The following is a 19595-nucleotide window of genomic DNA, read 5'->3' on the forward strand; positions in this document are numbered from 1 at the left end:
ATGGAGGGAGTTTTACTGGCTGCCTCGTAGAGTATTCGATTCACTCCAAGCGAGCATCCTGCCACTCGGCAAAAAGTACAAGCTGACTGAATCCTCCTGCGATCGCAAGTAGTTTACGGCGCCTTTATGGGTACTCCCGCAGGGTCTGGGTCCGAGTGACTCGGCCGAGTCTAATTAATGGGCAACGACAGAACACTTCGTAAAGTACTATCGCATCGGAAGCACAGTTGGCGAAAATGTAAGACCATTCAAACAAAAAATTAACTCCATTACAAGTGGCGAACAGAGACAAAATTACAAGCCGAGACGTGGGTGAAAATCATGATCAAACCGGAGGAGATCGCGCTTTCACCAAGATAGGTATTGGCAAGGGTGACAGAAGAAAATAAAGAGCTTCGGACCACAGTCTAAGAAAAGTAAAAAGCTTTTGGAAGCTTTAATTCCAAAGGGCCTTGTTGACTAATATTTTGTCGACAAGATTTAGGCCTCCCCTATGACCAATTAAAGAGGACTTTACCTTTGCCTAGTAAAGAAAAAGAATACAAGGGCATATCAAGCGCGTGAACAGAAGTAGACAATGTCTAACGTAAGACAATACTTTTTTGCTACCCAGTGTAGCAGTCCGACGTTTCCTCTCCAAAGCAAAAATGCGAACTAAAAGCTTGCGACACACAGACAAAGAAAACCCGCACAGGCAACGACCAGCGTGGATTTTTTCAATGAAAAATGTCAGTTTTTTATATAGAGTGGTGGAAACTGTCGTTAACATGTGATAATCGAATGAAAAAAGCATAACTTTAATTAACTAGATAATACAAGAAAGAAGCCATGACAGCATAAAGAAATGAAACATCTGACGAGAACTTTTAGTTACAGTAGTTTTGTAAATCGTTTGTAAAAATAAGACACAGGGTCAACGATTTGAGTTATGTAGAGCTTTGGTATACAATCAACAGGCAGATCGCGGAGACTTGATGCTGAACAGTGCGCCTTAAAAACTGTTCAGACAATTCCTCTAAATCTAAACCTACTACAGCGGCAGAACACTTCATTTCCTCTCCTAACCACTCTGCTCACGACATGGAGCTAATCGCTATCGAAAAAGTGTTTTCCAAGCGAGACTCGATACGCAAGGCCAGGGAAGCTTTTTTAATTTCAAGAGGCAACACTATTTATCCAGATGGCCTTAACGCTCGCGAAGAAATGTATTAGTTTCTAGTTATTTATCCAATTTACCTTACTTCATTTCTATTTTTGCTCACTATTTCTATTTTTATTGTTATCTCATTTTCAATCAAATTAGTTTTACATATTTCCGCTGTTACATCATACAGCTATCTATGAAGCATCACCACAATTCTCTGTTAATTCCCACTGCACCTGAAGAAGGCTGGTTTGGCCAGCTGAAATATAGTGCTCCGTCTTAAAATTTACTTATCTACGTTGTATCGGTCTTGCCTCTATATTTATATTTCATATCCGTTATTTTGGGCCGATCAGATCATCGCTGATCCAACGTACAAGAGTAGGAGTATCGTCCAAGGTTGCCTGCTGAACATTTCCTAGTTTAGAGGCCGAACGAATTATTACAACACCCAAATCAGGACGACTGCGTACCCGCTCTCTTGCTGGTCTTCGTTGCCTCAGGGATTGGGACAGCCTATCCATGACTAGAAAATCTGTACAATTTCCTATGGACTGATACGTCAAATAAACCCGTTTCAAATCCAACCTTACACACTTACAGCGTGATTACTATCATTATTATTATTATTATTATTATTATCATTGTGGCTTTCACAAAGTAAATATATGACAATAACAGTCGATACGAAAGAAACATCAGAAGTGTTTAAGAAACGTGATGAATGAGAAAAAGCGGAGAGTTCTGGAGAACGCTTCAGTGGAGAAACAAGAATCTAAACAATAAAGCAATCAAATCTTGACAAAGAGGGGCTTGAAACTGCAATGGATGATATTCACAATCACAATTCCAAGAAACTTCCTGCAATATTCTTAGCCCCCCCTCTCCCTCTTACTGGCAGTTGATTGGCAGTTGATTGGCAGTTGATTGGCAGTTGATTGGCAATCAATTTCCTATAAAGCCACCCTTTATAATCTGTTGGTGAAAACTGATCCCCCCGTTCGTTCCACCTCAAACTATAAGAATCATTCCCCCCACCCCACCCCACCCCAGGCGATTTCATGTGTATGTCTTAAGGTGCAATGTGCTAAGATATTAGAAATTATGATATCCAACGATCTGAAATGAAATAAGCACGTAAATGAGTCGATAAGGAAAGAAAATGTGCTTGCATTTCTTTCTGGTGTTAGACACCAGGACATTATACAATTCTGTTGTACAGTCATAAGACCAGTATTAAAATATTGTACTCCCGTACCTCTTTCCACCAAAGCCTTCCTGAATACCTTAGTGGAGATTACGGGCGTCTTCAAGAAAGAGCCATGTCAATAATTGCGCTTTACCAATTTTATAAACAATCCCTAGATAGCTATGGACTCAGTACTCTACGCCAAAGACGCGATGATCACTGCTCCAAGCTATTCAGTGATAATTCGAAAGATCCCAGTCTCCCTCACCTACTCCCCCCATGTCATCTAGACTCATAGAGCTTGAGAAGCAAAAGAACTTTTAATCTGCCACGATTCCACACTAACCGTTTCAAGAACTCATTCGTCCCGACCATGTGTCATCGAGGAAATGGCAATGTCTCGTAAACCGCAGTACTCTTAGCCAGCAATTTGTACAGAGCACTTGATTTTTTTATATAGAGACTCTTTGTCAATGGCCCTAGTTTTAATTGAACCATAATTATATTGTAAATAATTATTCAATTAAGCCCTTGGCTGCGACATAGTTATTCCTATTTATCTATTTATTATTTATTATTTATTATTTATTTATCTATTTATATTTATCTATCTAACTATCTATCTATCTATCTATAAAGGGGGTAAGTTTTTAAAGAAACTGTGGTGCTGTGTCGGTGGGGTTAACAAGGTAATTTGGTAATATCAACTACATTGAAATTGTAAATTGGCCACCGTACGGTGGCCAATTTACAATTTCCGATGGCTTTACGGTGGCCAATTTACAATTTCAATTTAGCTGATATTACCGAATTAGCTACCTATCTATTTATCTATCTGAGTAGCGTTCCTATTAATAGACTTTCACGCATGCACCTAAAATGACATAGCCCATTTCCGAATTGCCTTTTAGCCTCTTTTTCAAAGCGAGTCCAGGTGCTCATCCTTTCGTATGGTAATAAGTTTTCATTCACATGCAAGTTAAACTCATTTTCATACATAAGGTTGAGCAACAGGTCTCGTTTTGAAAAGAGGCCAAACGTAATTCGGAAATGACCTAACCATTAAAGACATGAGGGGAATACTTCCTTAGTTATCCTAGCCCCCAGGGCTACAAACAGTACTTGTAAATGTAACAGATATTTCCTCTTTAACTATTATCTTAGAATTTTCCATTTGCTTTTGTGATCATCTCTTATGAGTTCTCTGACAGCTGTGAATCGATTTAACAGTAAAGACAGTAAACCACCCAAAAAAAAGAAATTATCGTAATTTTTTCTTTCTAGATAATGGGATTGGAAATTTTCCTGTCGATTGCATAACAACGATACAAACGATACAGGCTTTGAAAATTTATTCACAAAATATATTCTGTCCCAGATCGACAACCAATCAATTGTCAGTAAACGTCACCCTTCCTTTTCAGATCACGTGACAGACAGCAGGCTTTATGATTTCTCGGAATCATAGCATTGCGGATTCAAGGAAAAAACATTTGCATTGGTCATTGTTTTTACAGAAATGGAGGTAAGTTACTCCCTTTTCAAAGTTCGATTTGTTTGAAGAGTTTTCATAACTAGATGTCTCAAAATCAGATACCAAAAATCGACCCTCATAGATGGGTTCTTGATTCCAGGGCTTACTGTATTTTGCGAAACGAAACGAAACGAAACGAAACGAAACGAAACGAGTAAACCTGGGAGCAACTTCAGAATACCCGTCCACATCATTTACATGTGTCGGGAGGCTTTGAAGAATGAAGCATAACACAATAGATGCTATTCTTATAAGTTATAGATCGCTAGAGTCTTCGAAGAGCTGGTTTCGCAAAATGCAGTACGGTTCGTTTCGCAAATTACAGATTTACATATCTGTAATTTGCGAAACGGCGCACTTCTTACCTTTTGGCTCAAACTCTATATTTACAAATCATCGCTGCATCGAGTTGTATCTACGAAAAGTGTTATAGAATCGGAAGAAATAAGTTACATATCATTAGAGTCTTCAAAGAGCTCGTTTCGCAAATTACAGATTTACATATCTGTAATTTGCGAAACGGCGCACTTCTGACCTTTTGGCTCAAAGTCTTTATTTATAAATCATCACTGCATCGAGTTGTATCTACGAATTGTGTTTACCAATCGGAAGAAATAAGTTATATATCGCTAGAGTCTTGGAAGAGCTGGTACGGGTTTACTCGTTTCGTTTCGTTTCGTTTCGCAAAATACAGTAAGGATTCTAGAACAATCCATCGTCTATTTATACTCAGATGATACTTGCACTGCAAAGAGGTACGGATCTTGTCTAGTTTAATTTAGCTCATAAACTACGAACTGAAGAAATTATGCAGAGCAATAGCTTCACATAGAATTTGACTCAGCGCAGTCAAGACTTTGTTCATATTCTGGATCACCAGTCAATCAACAACGTCTCTTTGCTCAGGGATCTTTCGCTGTCGCCTCAAATATCAATTCTACCATGATCATTCGTACGCTCGCGGTTCAGTTCACAAAGCGCGCTGGGATGTTTTCCGACTCCCTGCACAAGTAAATCAACTAGATTTCGGAACCTAAGTAACATGAAGATCTTGATTATTCCCAGCAGGGGGAACAAATCAACTATCGAATAAATCACTTCGGTTGTGAGCACACATTTAGTCCGAGTCGTTTCTTACGGATTGCCTCTTCGGCGGAAAATTCACAACATGTTCCTTGCACCTAAGCTCTTTGCATATCTCAGCTCCTAGAGTGCGTTTCCTATATTTGCAATCATACGATGGGAACCGATTTTCGCCAATCTTTGCACGCAGTAACTATATTTAATGACAAATGTATTCCCCAAAACGTTCACACTTCGTATTCATACCATTCGAATTCAGAGAAGTTCCGCTCAGACAGGCACGAAACTCAATACCTCTTGAGAATCTTGGTATGACCTCACTAGACGTAAGACGTGTTTAATCGCTGAAGATCTTTGTGAGGCAGCCAAATTTCGCGTATATTAACAACGCCTAAACTTTTTTATTTTTATTTTTATCGGGACTCATGACATTTTGTTTGAGTCGAAACTTGTTGCTAGGAAATTAACATACAACAACAAACATATGAAATATATGTGTGAACTGCGGTTATGAGACGTATATGAGAACGATCCTTCGCAGTAAAGCACTATTTGAGCAATAGTGAAAATCAGACCTGAAAAAAATTTCAGGCCTGTACGGGACTCGAACCACTGACCTCTGCGATACTAGTGCAGCGCTCTACCAATTGAGCTAACAAGCCAACTGGGAGCAGGCCATCAAATTAATTCGATATAAACCCGTAGATGATAAATCAAACAACAACAAACATATGAAACATATGTGTCAACTGGTATCGCAGAGGTCAGTGGTTCGAGTCCCGTACAGGCCTGAAATTTTTTTCAGGTCTGATTTTCACTATTGCTCAAATAGTGTTTTACTGCGAAGGATCGTTCTCATATACGTCTCATAACCGCAGTTCACACATATGTTTCATATGTTTGTTGTTGTTTGATTTATCATCTACGGGTTTATATCGAATTAATTTGATGGCCTGCTCCCAGTTGGCTTGTTAGCTCAATTGGTAGAGCGCTGCACTAGTATCGCAGAGGTCAGTGGTTCGAGTCCCGTACAGGCCTGAAATTTTTTTCAGGTCTGATTTTCACTATTGCTCAAATAGTGCTTTACTGCGAAGGATCGTTCTCATATACGTCTCATAACCGCAGTTCACACATATGTTTCATATGTTTGTTGTTGTTTGATTTATCATCTACGGGTTTATACCGAATTAATTTGATGGCCTGCTCCCAGTTGGCTTGTTAGCTCAATTGGTAGAGCGCTGCACTAGTATCGCAGAGGTCAGTGGTTCGAGTCCCGTACAGGCCTGAAATTTTTTTCAGGTCTGATTTTCACTATTGCTCAAATAGTGCTTTACTGCGAAGGATCGTTCTCATATACGAAATTAACATAATTGCGCAGGAAAAGCCTTTAATCTTGCAGTCCACAAACATGTGAGTCGACAGTCATGTTTCATTTACCTCTTATTGTATTCGTTGTCTCTGACACGCATTTTTAATTTGCGGTTTCTGGTTGACAGCTGGTGAGAAAATGTCTTTGTCAGTCTTTGTCAAAATCTTCGTTTGATGCACGGGATTCTTATTCGTGGGGCCGAACCGTAGTCGGAACTTCTATTTCTTGTGTCAATTGAGGGTTTTCACAGTTTTCTACGTCACCACCCGCTAACTCGTTACTAGTCAAAGGGACACTCCTAAGGCAAAATAAGAGCATTTGTAAGAGTCCGAAAAAAAACAAGTTTTAATTCTTTTTTTTTTTTTTTTAATTTTTGTCCTTTTGGAAATATCGGAATTGGTTTGTACCTATGATAAGCTAAACAAATACACACACAAAAAAATTTGTGTCCTAGGCTTTATAATCTCTGGTTGCTCGACACCGGTGACTAAAAGATATGACATTTTCTTCATTTATCTTTAAACTGTCAGCAACAGCAATACCCCCCAGTGATGGTTCAGCCAACCAATTTCCAGTCCTCCAATACCACTGTTGTTGTAAATCAGCCCGCACCCATCTTGTATCAGCAGGGAATGCGAGACTGGAGCTCCGGTTTGTTGGGATGCTGTGAGGACTGCTACTCTCGTGAGTAAAATAATTTTTAAGGCGTCTCGAAAACTAAAGAATTCGCGAAATAAAAATGGAATTTCTGGCGTTTGAGTGCCAACAAATAAGCCGGAAATTAAATATTTCTACGGCACGAGAGCAACAGGACAAGGGCCTGGGCCCTTGAGTATAGATGCATTATGGGTATAGTGATACGAGTATTAAACCTTGTGATTGCACGTGGGCAATCATTCTAGGCCGACACCTTCTCAGCTATTGCTAAGTTTATTTATCAATTTTTTTTGTAAGTATGCATATAGCCTAGTAGGAAGGTTACTTGAGCTTGGGCCTGGTTCCTACCCAGATTTCCTGTCTCTTTTTCCCTACGGGGCTTTTTATGGTAGGTTTTTTCTGGCCGCCGTTCTAACCACGATGTTTGCTAGTGGTTGCTAAGCTCTCGGTATGTCTTTTTGTCGTGTGCTTTGGTAACGATTACCGAGAATGCAACGGTTTTCTATATGTCTTTCTTCATTATTGTACGCTGGTGCTCGGCCGAAACATGCAAAATAAACCTAATGGTTCACTATATTAGTGTCTGTTGAGTAGTGTAGCTGAAATGAAATGAAAAATGCAGCCAGCATAACTTCTCTCACTCCCCTACTATCGGCGACTATTTTACCCTTGTTCCCAGAGTCCCTCCTTATGCTCTTTGAGAGTCTAACTTGAATTGTTTATAGTACTAGTAGTGCAGTATCCTACTTCTTCTAGTATCCAAGAGGGATGTTCATTTTCAAAACTTTGGTCCAGTAGTCTTTAAATCGTGGGTTTCGTTTCCTGAGACGAATATGAGCTAGTCCATAGTAGTGCCCACTGCGCAAACGTAGGATCTCAAGTCTATCTGATGACATATAAGTGCGTTTGCCACTTAATGAAATTTCCATCCTTAACTTTTGAAATATCGAAAAAAATCTTGTACTACTCATACAATAAACAGTTTGTTCCCGATCTGTTTTCTTGTAGTTTGTATGGGGTGGTTTTGCCCCTGTATTCTACTCTGTGATGTGTCCCAGAGAATGGGTGAAGGTTGCTGCTTTGCGACTTGTTGTCCTGGAGCTTTGTTGGGGCTGAGGATCAAACTCAGGACACAGCAGAACATTCAGGTAAACTCCTCTATGTCAGTCCTAGGTTAGCGCAGATTCTGGATGTTAAAAAATTTCCAAATATTTTCATACCAAAGGTAACATGCGATCATCCATATCTTTTACCCTCGCCTAAAGGGTGTTCAAAAAGAAATGCGTCGAGCAACAATTGCTGAAGAACATTCTTGCGCCAAAAATTAATAACCTACAATGATTTGAGTTGAACTTGAATTTCTTTTATTTTCAGGGCTCCCTGTGCAATGATTATTGCTTGGTTCAATGTTGTGGAATATGTGTGCTGTGTCAGCTGTCACGTGAGCTGAACCATATGGGACTGAGGCAGTGATTTTATGACTGAACTCGGTGGAGATATACTCAGAGTATAGGAGCGTTGTAGAAACAGTATAGTTAATATTCTTTTTAAGCCTGAAAGTTATCTTTACAGTGTGAAGATAAAGTAGTTACTAAAGTTTTTAGGAGAAACGTTGCACGAACTGCATTTAATCTTCCAGACTGAAAAATGTTAGATTTTTTATGTAGAAGGATGGAAACTGTCGTTAAAACGCGATAATCGAATGAAATAAAGCTTAAATTTATTTGACTAGATAATATAAGGCAGAAGCCATGACAGCATAAAGAAATTAAGCATCTGTCTAGAACTTTTAGTTACATTAGTTTGTAAATCGTTTGTAAAAATAAAACACAGGGTAACACCGATTTAAGTTATGTAGAGCTTTGGTATACAATCAACAGGCAGATCATGAAGACTTGATGCTGAACGATTCTCCTTAATTAAAGACCGCCCAGACAATTCCTAGCTTAGAGGCCGAGCGATTTATTACAACACCCAAATTAGGACGACTGCGTGGACAGTTCAACAAACTCAATCCCAGTTTTCTACAGCATGTTTATGGTACGATCTAAAAAAAAAAAAACAGTGGAGGAGAATTATTACTCTGCGTCTACCGAGCGGCTTCGATAAAAAACTGAGACGCGAGGCCGGTGTGTTTTGCGTCTCCTATTCCTCAACATTTACTTTGCTTTTCAGGAAAGTGTACGCAAGTTGTTTCACTCCTGAGGTCTCTTGCATTAGTTCTTTATCTTGTCTAAAATACATTTTCGATCATAAATACAACAGTGAAAATCAGAGGAGAGTTGCGTCACATCCCAAAGAACTACTGCGAACCCTGCAAAAGAGGACTATTTCTTGATCCTCAACTCCCTCGTTCTCAAAATAATGATCATAAGATAGGTATATATCTCAACCTCATTAACATGGCGAGGTATTAGAAAATGTTCTAGCTTAACCATGACTCGTTCGAGATTACGGTACATTATCCCCTTAAAGCATACCAATACTTCTGGATAAATACCCCTTCCGGATACAAGTTAAATCTTGTAAGCCGATTTCGTGAACAATTTGACAATTTCTCTCTCGCGATCGTGATTTTCCACCAGGATTCAACATGGTGCGAATTAATGTTTTAAGCGACGCTCTAAATTCCATATGTAATGCTGAAAGACGAGGAAAGCGTCGAGTTCTTCTGCGGCCCTCCTCGAAGGTCATAGTCAAGTTTTTAACCGTAAAGATTAAACACGGTTATATTGGTGAATTTGAAATTGTGGATGATCACAGATCAGGCAAGATTGTCGTTAACCTTACAGGACGATTGAACAAGTGTGGTGTCATAAGTCCTCGTTATGATTTGAAGGTTCATGACATTGAACAGTGGGCAAGCAATCTTCTACCATCAAGACAGTTTGGATACCTTGTGATCACCACATCATGCGGCATCATGGACCACGAAGAAGCCAGAAGAAAGCACACTGGTGGAAAACTTCTTGGGTTTTTCTATTGACCAAAATCGTTGACAACGCACTTAGAAAAAAGATAATCTGAATTTTTTTTTGGTCTCAAAAAAGAGAAGACATAAAGTATATTTTCATCATAATCAACAGATGCTGGATGTTCCTTTAAAAGATATGCTGGTATCTTTGTCCATATTTTACTCTCTTCAGGGTAACTATACGTGATTCCATTTCGGATTTGGGTATAAGGTATGATTCAAAATCAAACTTCCAAGTACAGACTTCAAACTTCCGGAGTTTGGCATCTTTTAGAACGCCTTTCCCTGAAACTTTGGAAGACGCTTTCATACATAAATGCGCAAATGAAATTTATCCACGGTTAGGATCACAGTTTTATGTACCAAACCTGGACTTGTTTTCGCATTGTCCGGTAGTCCATTCCAGCCTAAAGTTAATATATTTCCCTTAGATCCCAGTTTTACTCCGGCAGAACGACTCGTGTAAAGTCGCCTGTTCGATTCAGCGAAATGTTCGTCCTTGCTGAAATGAAAGATACTGTGAGGGTAAAACCTTGGCATTTTGGAGTCGATCTTCGAGAGGCTATCGCTACCAAGTTGAATAAAAAGCTTGCAAACAAGGTGAGTGGATTTAGTAAGTCGAAACGAACATGAATGTTGAAATCGATGGGATATCTGATTGCCAGTCACTGGTCGTAGGTCGTTCACAACGTTGGTCTGTGTATCGTTCTACATGACATCACGCATATTGGTGACTCTTATCTCTTTCCTGGCGATGGATCGTCACATACTCCAGGTGAGTTTTTAAACCCATACTACTCTAGTTCGTTTAAAAAATCAGAGAAAGTTTCTGTGACATTCGACCGCTACATATCATAACTAATAGTAAGCGACAGAGACAATACCGTAATTGTAATTCGCACCTTATTTACACAAGCTGAAATAAAAAATTTAAATAGATAACCCAAATTATTAAAAACTAGATCATTGGATAATGCAGTTCAAGACTTTTTATGGGCCTAGCCATTATGGTATATGAGCAAAATACCATAATTTACAAATATGGTAAGCATGCGCATTAGCGTAGGTAGGTAGGTAGGTAGGTAGGTAACTTTATTTTAACTTGGGTTGTTGAGACTGATTAGGCCCCTAGCAATACATGCTAATATGCGGAGCAACACCCACCCACCTCACCCCAGGGAAAGACATCCACCACACAGAAATCTCGTGTGTGGGAAATTAATGTCTCCTACCCGTAACCCAGCAGGAGACGGGGCCTATCGTTCATTCATCCTTATCTGAGAAGACTAGAATAACTATCCATTTCTTGATATTATAGCAAATTCTCCTCACTTACTTTAAGACCATGAGTATTAAAAGGGAGCTAAAAAATTTAATAAAATTTAATGATTTTATTTAGTGTTTTTAATAAAACAATTATTCTACTCTTGCTTGTTGGATATGAGATGATTATAGCCAACTCAGCGCTAGGTGCCTCGTTGGCTATCTATCACCTCGTATCCAACACACGCTCATGGAATAGTTGTTAAATAAACACAAGCCAAGATGATGGGGAGGTTCCATGAAGCTATGCTCCGGAGGGAGTGGAAGGGAGTAAGTCAAATAACATAACGCAAGCCACTATAGTCGCAGACACCCCAAGCTCTTTGGGAGACTAGGTTATTTGTTGTACCTCATCACACAGTATATTTTGTTGGTATTAGTTTTTGTTTATGGTGATACTAAATTTTAAAATGAACATTCTGCATGACATTGGTTTTTCTTCTCAGTAAGATTTCGGTTTGTTGTGTTTCGTCCATTCATTGATGAAGTACTCACCGGAAGGATCCGAAGTTGTAACCATGAAGGAGTTCAAGGTGATAATGTTTTTATTATTGTAAACAGTTTGTCAGATATGTCCATAACTGTAACTCTGTGGGAAAAGATTTTCAAATTTTTTAAGCATGATCACTTAAACAGACTCTCTAGCATAATAATTAATTATTACTCAACTAGACGTCCTAATGAGAGCTCAGGTTTCCACCGATGATTCTGTCACTTAAATGTGTTTTTGGGAGAGAGTGGTGCCTCAATCCCTACATAATAGAGTGGAGCTTCCCTATATACCTCCCCCCTATAGGGGGGAAACCTGCAACCGACTCCCTCCACAACCAGGGAGAGGCAGTAATACTCCTAGTCTTTTTATTCCATGGAGAACAAGGTCGGATAAGCTTCCACAGGATGAGCCTCTTGGCTTGTATTCTGATGTTCCCCAATTTATTCTGGTTTTCATACACAGTTTTGAAAAGTTTGTAACAGTCATGTTGAATAATATTGACAGTGTCATTGGAGTTCTTTGATGATATTACCATCCCATATGAGTACCTTCAGCAGCCCTCAAAGTTGTATCCTTTCGTTATAAATATTTAAACTATTACAAAGTATTTTGCCTTGTGAGAGATATGGATTCCCCTTTCTTCATTTTTTAAAAAAGCCCTAGAAAAAGAGCTACTTGGCAAACAATTTTAACCTTAGTACTAAAACAACAAGCCAGAATTCACAGCCAGGATAACATCAACCCTTAAAACTCCCAAGATTTGATTCATAACTCTCCCTTCTGGCTGCCTTAAATTGTCCGTTAATTTAGTTTGGAGAATTTAGGTTTGAATTAGTAACTGCCTTGTGACATCTTCATTTATTACTGCATAATGGTATTACTGGATATGGTAAATAGAAGTTACATATTCATTACTCCCTGGAATTTTACAGAATCTCAAATCCTGTTTTTTGGCAGTATTCTGTGACATATTGGGTAGAGCATAAAAAGTTAGGGGACGTAAATTTGTGCTTGTTTCATTCCAGTGATCCATAAAATACAAAAAGTTGCCAATCCACAGAATAAGATTTTTTTGCCTCACAATCAGATTCAAAATACTTTACATCAACAGGATTGCTTAATAAGTTGTTGCCTGTGAAAGAGCGAGGTGTAGGTGACACAATAGAGATGTAGTGGGGTTTTTCACTCATATGTTTTACAATATTGTGAAGTTTTCCATGAAAGCTTCTTTCATTCTGTAAACATTTTGATTAAAAAACTGGATCATTGGATAATGCAATTCAAGACTTTTTATTGGCTTAGCCATTATGGTACATGAGCCAATATACCATAATCTAATATCTGTACATTGTAATATCTAGTTTCTTTTTACAAAATAGAGTTGAGAAGATTTGTCTAATATCTCGGGGGCTTTTTTTCATAATAAAGCAATTATTCCACTTGCACTATCATCTCATATCCAACACACACTCATGGAATAATTGTTAAAACACCCTAAGAGCGACCAGCATCCATTTTCTGCTTACATTATCACTTCAGAACCAAACTTCAAGCTCCGAAAAAATAATGAAAGTAGCTCTTGATTGTTAATCAAATTCTCCTTGTTAGCACCCTGGGAGATGTACAGAGAACAGTATGGAGAATATGCATACTGATGTTAAAGTGTAAAGGGTTAAGAAGTGTTTAGCACGTAGTTCCTTGACAGGCAACCATTACAGTGACGAGGATGAACAGCTGTGGGTGTGGGAATATACAACAGAGGATGGGGGACATGACCTCTTTATGGACATCAATGAAGAGATCAGATTTAGGGTGGTTGATGAAATGTTCACTGATTTGAGTCCTGCAGGGCCTGAGATGTCAGGAGAAAAAAAAGATGAGACAGAAAACAAGAGATCTCCATACACAATCACAGTAAGTCACATTATCCCCTGGAGATTTAGGCTGCCTTGCCGGCACTCAATATAACCAGGCATGAGTGATTCAGAAACGTATCTCCATGACAGAAGTCACGCATGTAAGAACCATGCATTTTCTAATTATGAAGCTATTTCAGCGGCTAAGAAGGTCACCCTTCCTTTCAGGCCCTTAACAGTAACCTTTGTTTATCAATGGCTAATGATAAAAGCAAGGGACTTGTTATTTGTAAAACCAAATTGTACACCAGGTTAGGTTAAAAATTCTACAATTTATTCTTACATGTACATTGAGGTGTAATAATCTTTATTACACGACTTGGGCAGTCAGAGGGCCAATAACTAAAATCAACCAATCAAAATGCTCTATTGCCAGTCCAATATTCTCCAAGTATTGGACAGGGCACTGTCCCAAATGGTCCCAAATGATACGACACTTGTGTCCCTTTGAACTTCAGTCGTATAATAAGTCTCTTAATAACCAAGCTTGCTAGGGACCATACTGGAAGAATATCGGCCCTCAGTCTTTTTTGTATGGACCTCGCTGTGCTCGGTCCATACTGTCAAGACCTCAGGCCGATATTCTCCCAGTACGGCCCTCGCGCTTGGTTAACCCATTAACGTCCAGTGCGCCCGTATACGCCCATGGGGACCCACACCCTTTCTACGCCCTGTGACTTCATCAGTTTTAACCCTGGAGCACGAATTCGAGCATCTACTTGAACGGGTTGAAAATATCTTGCAGACGATACCAGAATGAGCGCAATTGAGTGGAGGAGATTGGAGAAATAGCTAAAAAAACGTGTCACTTTGACCGGAAAATCTGCACGAAGATCGTGTTTCACTACCCACCTACCTTTCCGAGCATGTGCTTTGAAAATAATGAGTAGTTTCTGAAAAATCTCTACACCAAACTGAAGCCTACTCAATTTCCAGCAAGTGAGGAGAAACTTTAGGCAAGGAGAGGGAAAAAAAGGGCAGGAGAAAGAGAGAAAAGTAGAAGTCGTAAGTGGGGCATGACTTTTCAACCCAAAAACTATGTTGAAATTTTGCTCTCTGCGCCTGCCCGAGATTTTCAGGCCGCCATTTTGCATTTGGATCGAAAGGCCGTCGAGTGCACAAGCTGTCAAGTGGTTTTTGGTAAGTTGGAGCTTTTAAAACCCCAACAGTGACCTGAAATCTGCTGGACTAGCTTCAAAACACAGTTTTCCACAAAAGCTGCGGCCATTAATGGGTTAATAAGATTTGTTTACATGGAACTTTTCTTTTTCCATAGGGATCCATAACTGAGCCTGGGCTGGGACTGAAGACATGGTGGTCGAGTTGACAAAGAAATATCAATGCAATAACCTGTAAAATTTTATTTATTTTACAAACAATGATGACTTGTCTGTGATCAAGTAAAACTCAGATGGCCAGCAAAGATGCAAACAAGTGCAAGATTTTGGTAACATTTACACAAAATTTTATAGCTTAGCTGTAAGTGATGTGCCTCTAGGATACAACCAGGGAAAAAAATGTGTCTCAAGTCATTGTCTTACACACTTGGTCTCTCAAGATCTGAGTAGCAATTCTCACAACTATGTGCTGCTGATTTCCCTGCAAATGAGTTAAGAGATTTGAAATAATATCAAAATAGCACCATACTGGAAAAAAGTTTGTATACTCCAATCACCTGTAAATAAATAAATGTGCTAATAAAATTGTGTCAGTTACAAATTCCTGGAACTGTAGTTGGAACACTTTTACACTGGTTGTTGAAACATCAGTCTCTTTCATGAACTCAGGAGTACTCTTACCAAGACAATCCACTTTTAAATGATTTCAGTACTCTTAGGTGGGAACTGCTTACAGTCTTGCCTTGACTCAAATAATATCTGTAAGGAACTACCGTATAGTGGAGTACTACCACACAGTTGTCACTGTATATTAGCAACTGTGTGTGTATGAGGTCATGACTCTTCCCTTGATTAGAATTGTGCTGTAGGCATGGACAGGCTTGTAACATCTTGGTGTTCAAGCAGTGGCTTTGACCAGATGCTCTTTATCTCTGCTTCAATTTGTATGTGTAACATTTTGTTTTGACCTTTTGCAATAATCCTGAAAAACATTGTTATTAGTAACAGGCGCATAACAATATTGTTTTAAAAGAGATTAATATTTTAATTGACAGCACGGCTAAAATAGTCTAAAAACTACTTAGCTTAGCTGAATAGGATTTTGCTATTCACAGAAGAGAGGGATTGTTAGAGCATTTAATAGAAAACTTGAGCAGAAAAGATTATTGTTAAATTCTCCTAGCACCCTCAAACACAAAATTTCTGAAACATGTGCAAGGATGAAAACACACAAGTTTTGGATGTCTTCTTTGGCATATTCATTTAAGAAACAGTTTGGATGTCCTTTGAAAATATTGTACAGATAGGACCAAAAAAGCCTTTAATGTGCACTAACTAGCTGCAATAATTCAGTTTTCACATTCAATCCACCCCAGCAGTGCCAAAAACCTGTTTAATCAGTCCAACACTACATCATGACATCAAAAATCTAGTATGTATTTTAAGAAGTCAAAAGATTAAAAAGGCAACACTGACACGAAGACAACAAACTTGTCTCTGATATAGTTGAAATTCAGAAACTAGGCATCTCATACCTGTAGGAATACTTTAGCCAAGTTACTTAGTCGAGCATTTGAGGAGGTTGAAAATCTTTCCATGCAGTCCACAACAGGTTCTGATGTGATTTCTGTGAACCATACCAATACAATGACCACAATCACAATTTATTCAAGAATTCAATTTATTAAGAATTGCTTGAATTTTTGCCTGGCTGCAAAAAAAAAATCCCCTATTTTGAGTAAGTACCATCCTTGAAGTAAAAACAACTTTATACTAGTCAGGGCCCTTATATTTAATAAATACCTCCTCACTTAAAGACAAATAGTCTACCTAGGTCTGGTTGAATAAATTGTTCCACATGTTATTGTCTGCAAAACCCTTACCTTAGGCTAACATAAACAATAAGAGGGCCTATCATTATATAAAAACCAATGAGAAATACCGGGTCAGCTTTTGCACAAAGATGTGATATCTTCACACGAGAAAATAACACTGTTACTATGGTTACATGATAAATTGTGTCTTTCACTGCACAAGTGAAATGGTTTTGTTTTTCATTGGTGTTTATATAATAGATAGAATATTATGTGGCCCCTTGGGGATATAAAATTTCTTTTCCAGTATTCAAAAAAATGTTTCACTTGGTTGTAAACGCTCTGAGAGAAATTTCTTATCTCTGCACGGCCATGTAATGTCCTCTATCTCTTGCCATAGTGGTGACAAACAATTGACATCAAGTTTTTTAAAACAGAATCTGACCTTCTTGTGTCTGTGGTGTGGTGAGGAACATTAGAGTGGTTATAGCTGACAAAACAGTCTCCTCGTTGGAACTAAAAGAATAAGATGCAGTCACCTTCACAGTATAATCTTAGGAGCTCTCGTGATAACTTCCTCCTTAGTTGCCCTAAAAAGTTGTCTAAGGTTACTCTTGGTGATCAATCCTACACATATGCGGCGCCGAAACTTTGGAACATGTTTCCTCTGGAGATTAGGTCTGAAAGCACTGTTGCTGGCTTCAAGTCTAAACTTAAACATTTATTTCAGGATGTGTTTTCATAGTCTGCTAATGTTAATTTTTTTGTGTATTGTGATCTTAACCTATTTATTATAATAGTTCTTTAGTTTTTAACTATTTAAATAGTGATATGATTTTCTGAATTTTACCTTCATATGTTATTTGATTTAGGGTTAGTTCTCAACTCTCATTGTAATGCGCATTTGAGCATATCCACATGGAATTTGCGCACTACAAATGTTGTATTATTATTATTATTATGTGTCAAAAACCCACATCATTTTTGCATTTCAATTTCAATGCACGTGCCTCCTAACCTACAGTTCTTTCTCATTACAGCTCTCCATGAGACCAGCACTCTCATTAAAAAAAAAAAAATCAAGATTTTCAGGGTAAAAAAACGGTGATGCATCTAAGTCTAAGTTCAAGAGAACAGGGGTGTAGGTTTTTTTTCTTCCAACAGGGAGGTGGGGGTGCTAGGCACGGAATGATTTTAAATTAACTTGGAGTTTAAAATTACCATTCCAGGTTACTGATGGCCACACACTCTCTCTGAGAGAGTGACCTAGACTTTCTGAGAATCAGGCTACTTTGTACTCCACTGGGTACACCCTTTTGCAATGGGAACCAACAGAACTATTGACTTAATACTGACATAATTATGAAATGTGTTGTTACCTGGAAAGACAATTAATGACTAAAGGAATTCCACCATTCTCAACGATATGTTGTTTGTTTTCCTTATCTGAGAGACATAACATTTACATCATTAGCCAATGAAAGTTAAGCATGACTGCTTAACCTTTCTTTCACCATTTACTTACCCAAACTGCAGTTGCATAATCCTCCAATCCCAAACTCAACAAACTTTGCATTTTCTTCTGTAAGCATATCTGCAAACAGAAGACAAACTTCCTTAATGATAGTATCTCATTTTCATGTTATATCATTTTATCTCCTACAATAGCGCTTTACTCAAATTTTCAATTCCATGATTCACAATCTTCTTGTTTTGCCAGTGATGACAACTAAATGTCCATGTACAAATAACTCTCAAGGTTACTCTTTGCCATCACAAGGAGAAATTTTGAGTTAATTATAGCATTTAGTTTTAATCAACAGCTGCTTCTTTGTATTTATTTAGAGCAACAGGTGACATAGTTACATAAATGTGTCTTAGTATAATCAGTAGTTGGCTAGATACTATTTTGTTAGGTACCCGACCCCACGAGCTTTTTAGCTTAATAATCCTTATCGTATATAAATAAAGATTCTATTTTATTCTGTTCTATTCTATAAAGTATGAATATATGATTGTAAAGACCAACTATTCACAAAACTCTGCAATGTGCTAAAATCAGTTCCATGCATAAATAACCTTGACAATAAGATCGCTATGTCCCCTCGACTGCAAAAAAAAAAAAAAAACCAGCAAACGTTTGCTGTACTATAAAGCACATTGAGTTTCTCTTTTTGTCTGACTAGCATTGAAAGTAAATCCTCTATATCTAGAGTAGAATTGTTCAACTCATAGGAAAATGAATTCGCTATAAAGAAGAAATTATGCCTTTGTCCTTACCCATAAAAAGATCTAACACATTAAGCTTTCTAAAGTGACCATAGTTGATTGGATCATATCCAAAATTGGCCAAGTTGGCCAATATTTCTTCCTTAGAACCTGGAGAAAAGTTATTTAATGTCACTTCAGTTGTGCAAACGGATCATGAAGCTAGCAGAGTGCAGTGTTCACTCCTGAAAGTAATGTGCAGCTCAGTGTGGACTTTTTGTTGTGGAGGTGGTAGAAAATAGAGTTGGGGCCTTTGTTACAATGTGCCGTGGTTTTCAGACGGCCATGAAGTTGTGGATTTAATTGGTAGATTCCATTTTTTCCCGCATTAATCAGGTTTCTTTCCTTAATTTTGTAAGTCTACGTCGATGAGATTGGCGACGTGAGGGTAGAAAAGGTATTTTGGCTTTAAAGAGACTAGTAAATTGTCTGTGGGTGTCATTTGTTTGTTTAGTTTCTTTCTTGATTTTTGGTCTGCATATTGCTGTAATTCCAAGTGAGAAGAAAACGCACTACCTTGCTTGTCAGTATCTTGAAATTCCGTTACCAAAGCCTGTAAATATTCAAACCGTCCAAGATTATCCGGGCCAGTTTTGCTGTCAATACGAGCTTGACTTGTGAACATCTCAGCTGCTTTCTTTCCGTCATGTCTTTGATAAATTCTTTCTCCCCAGTAGCTCCGCAACTTTTCCACCCTAAGAGCATCTTGAAAG

General features: G+C 38.4%; 4 protein-coding genes across 6 annotated transcripts; 3 read left to right on the forward strand and 1 right to left on the reverse strand.

Annotated features, from left to right (window-relative positions):
• The first annotated feature begins 3720 nt into the window (after positions 1 to 3720).
• Positions 3721 to 8820, forward strand: LOC111334035 (cornifelin homolog). The gene is made up of 4 exons (XM_088736699.1): positions 3721 to 3858; positions 6850 to 7003; positions 7985 to 8124; positions 8351 to 8820. Exons 1-4 carry the CDS (start codon positions 3853 to 3855, stop codon positions 8447 to 8449), a joined length of 399 nt encoding a protein of 132 aa, XP_088592825.1. The 5' UTR covers positions 3721 to 3852; the 3' UTR covers positions 8450 to 8820.
• A 690-nt stretch (positions 8821 to 9510) lies between these two features.
• On the forward strand, positions 9511 to 9973 carry LOC111334016 (small ribosomal subunit protein uS8-like). Its single transcript, XM_022939697.2, has one exon. It carries the CDS (start codon positions 9570 to 9572, stop codon positions 9960 to 9962), a length of 393 nt encoding a protein of 130 aa, XP_022795432.2. The 5' UTR covers positions 9511 to 9569; the 3' UTR covers positions 9963 to 9973.
• Positions 9974 to 10393: 420 nt separating this feature from the next.
• LOC111334000 (DNA-directed RNA polymerase III subunit RPC8) lies at positions 10394 to 15401 on the forward strand. The gene is made up of 6 exons (XM_022939677.2): positions 10394 to 10550; positions 10629 to 10725; positions 11720 to 11806; positions 12271 to 12334; positions 13485 to 13680; positions 14959 to 15401. The coding sequence occupies exons 1-6, from the start codon at positions 10440 to 10442 to the stop codon at positions 15007 to 15009; spliced, it is 606 nt and encodes a 201-aa protein (XP_022795412.1). The 5' UTR covers positions 10394 to 10439; the 3' UTR covers positions 15010 to 15401.
• Positions 15031 to 19562, reverse strand: LOC111334001 (armadillo repeat-containing protein 7). 3 transcript variants are annotated; one of them, XM_022939678.2, is made up of 7 exons: positions 19399 to 19559; positions 18895 to 18993; positions 18140 to 18208; positions 17994 to 18060; positions 17060 to 17130; positions 16336 to 16427; positions 15031 to 15782 (listed from the first exon to the last, which is right to left on the reverse strand). In XM_022939678.2, the coding sequence occupies exons 1-7, from the start codon at positions 19505 to 19507 to the stop codon at positions 15738 to 15740; spliced, it is 552 nt and encodes a 183-aa protein (XP_022795413.1). In that variant the 5' UTR covers positions 19508 to 19559; the 3' UTR covers positions 15031 to 15737. The 3 variants fall into 3 exon arrangements, with proteins under 3 accessions (XP_022795413.1, XP_022795414.1, XP_088592830.1); XM_022939679.2 differs by lacking the exon at positions 18895 to 18993 and having other exon boundaries at positions 19399 to 19560; XM_088736704.1 differs by lacking the exon at positions 15031 to 15782 and having other exon boundaries at positions 16384 to 16511; positions 19399 to 19562.
• Between the last annotated feature and the right edge of the window lie 33 nt (positions 19563 to 19595).

This window comes from Stylophora pistillata, chromosome 10 (assembly GCF_964205215.1).
Source record: "Stylophora pistillata chromosome 10, jaStyPist1.2, whole genome shotgun sequence".
NCBI classification, from domain to species: domain Eukaryota; kingdom Metazoa; phylum Cnidaria; class Anthozoa; order Scleractinia; family Pocilloporidae; genus Stylophora; species Stylophora pistillata.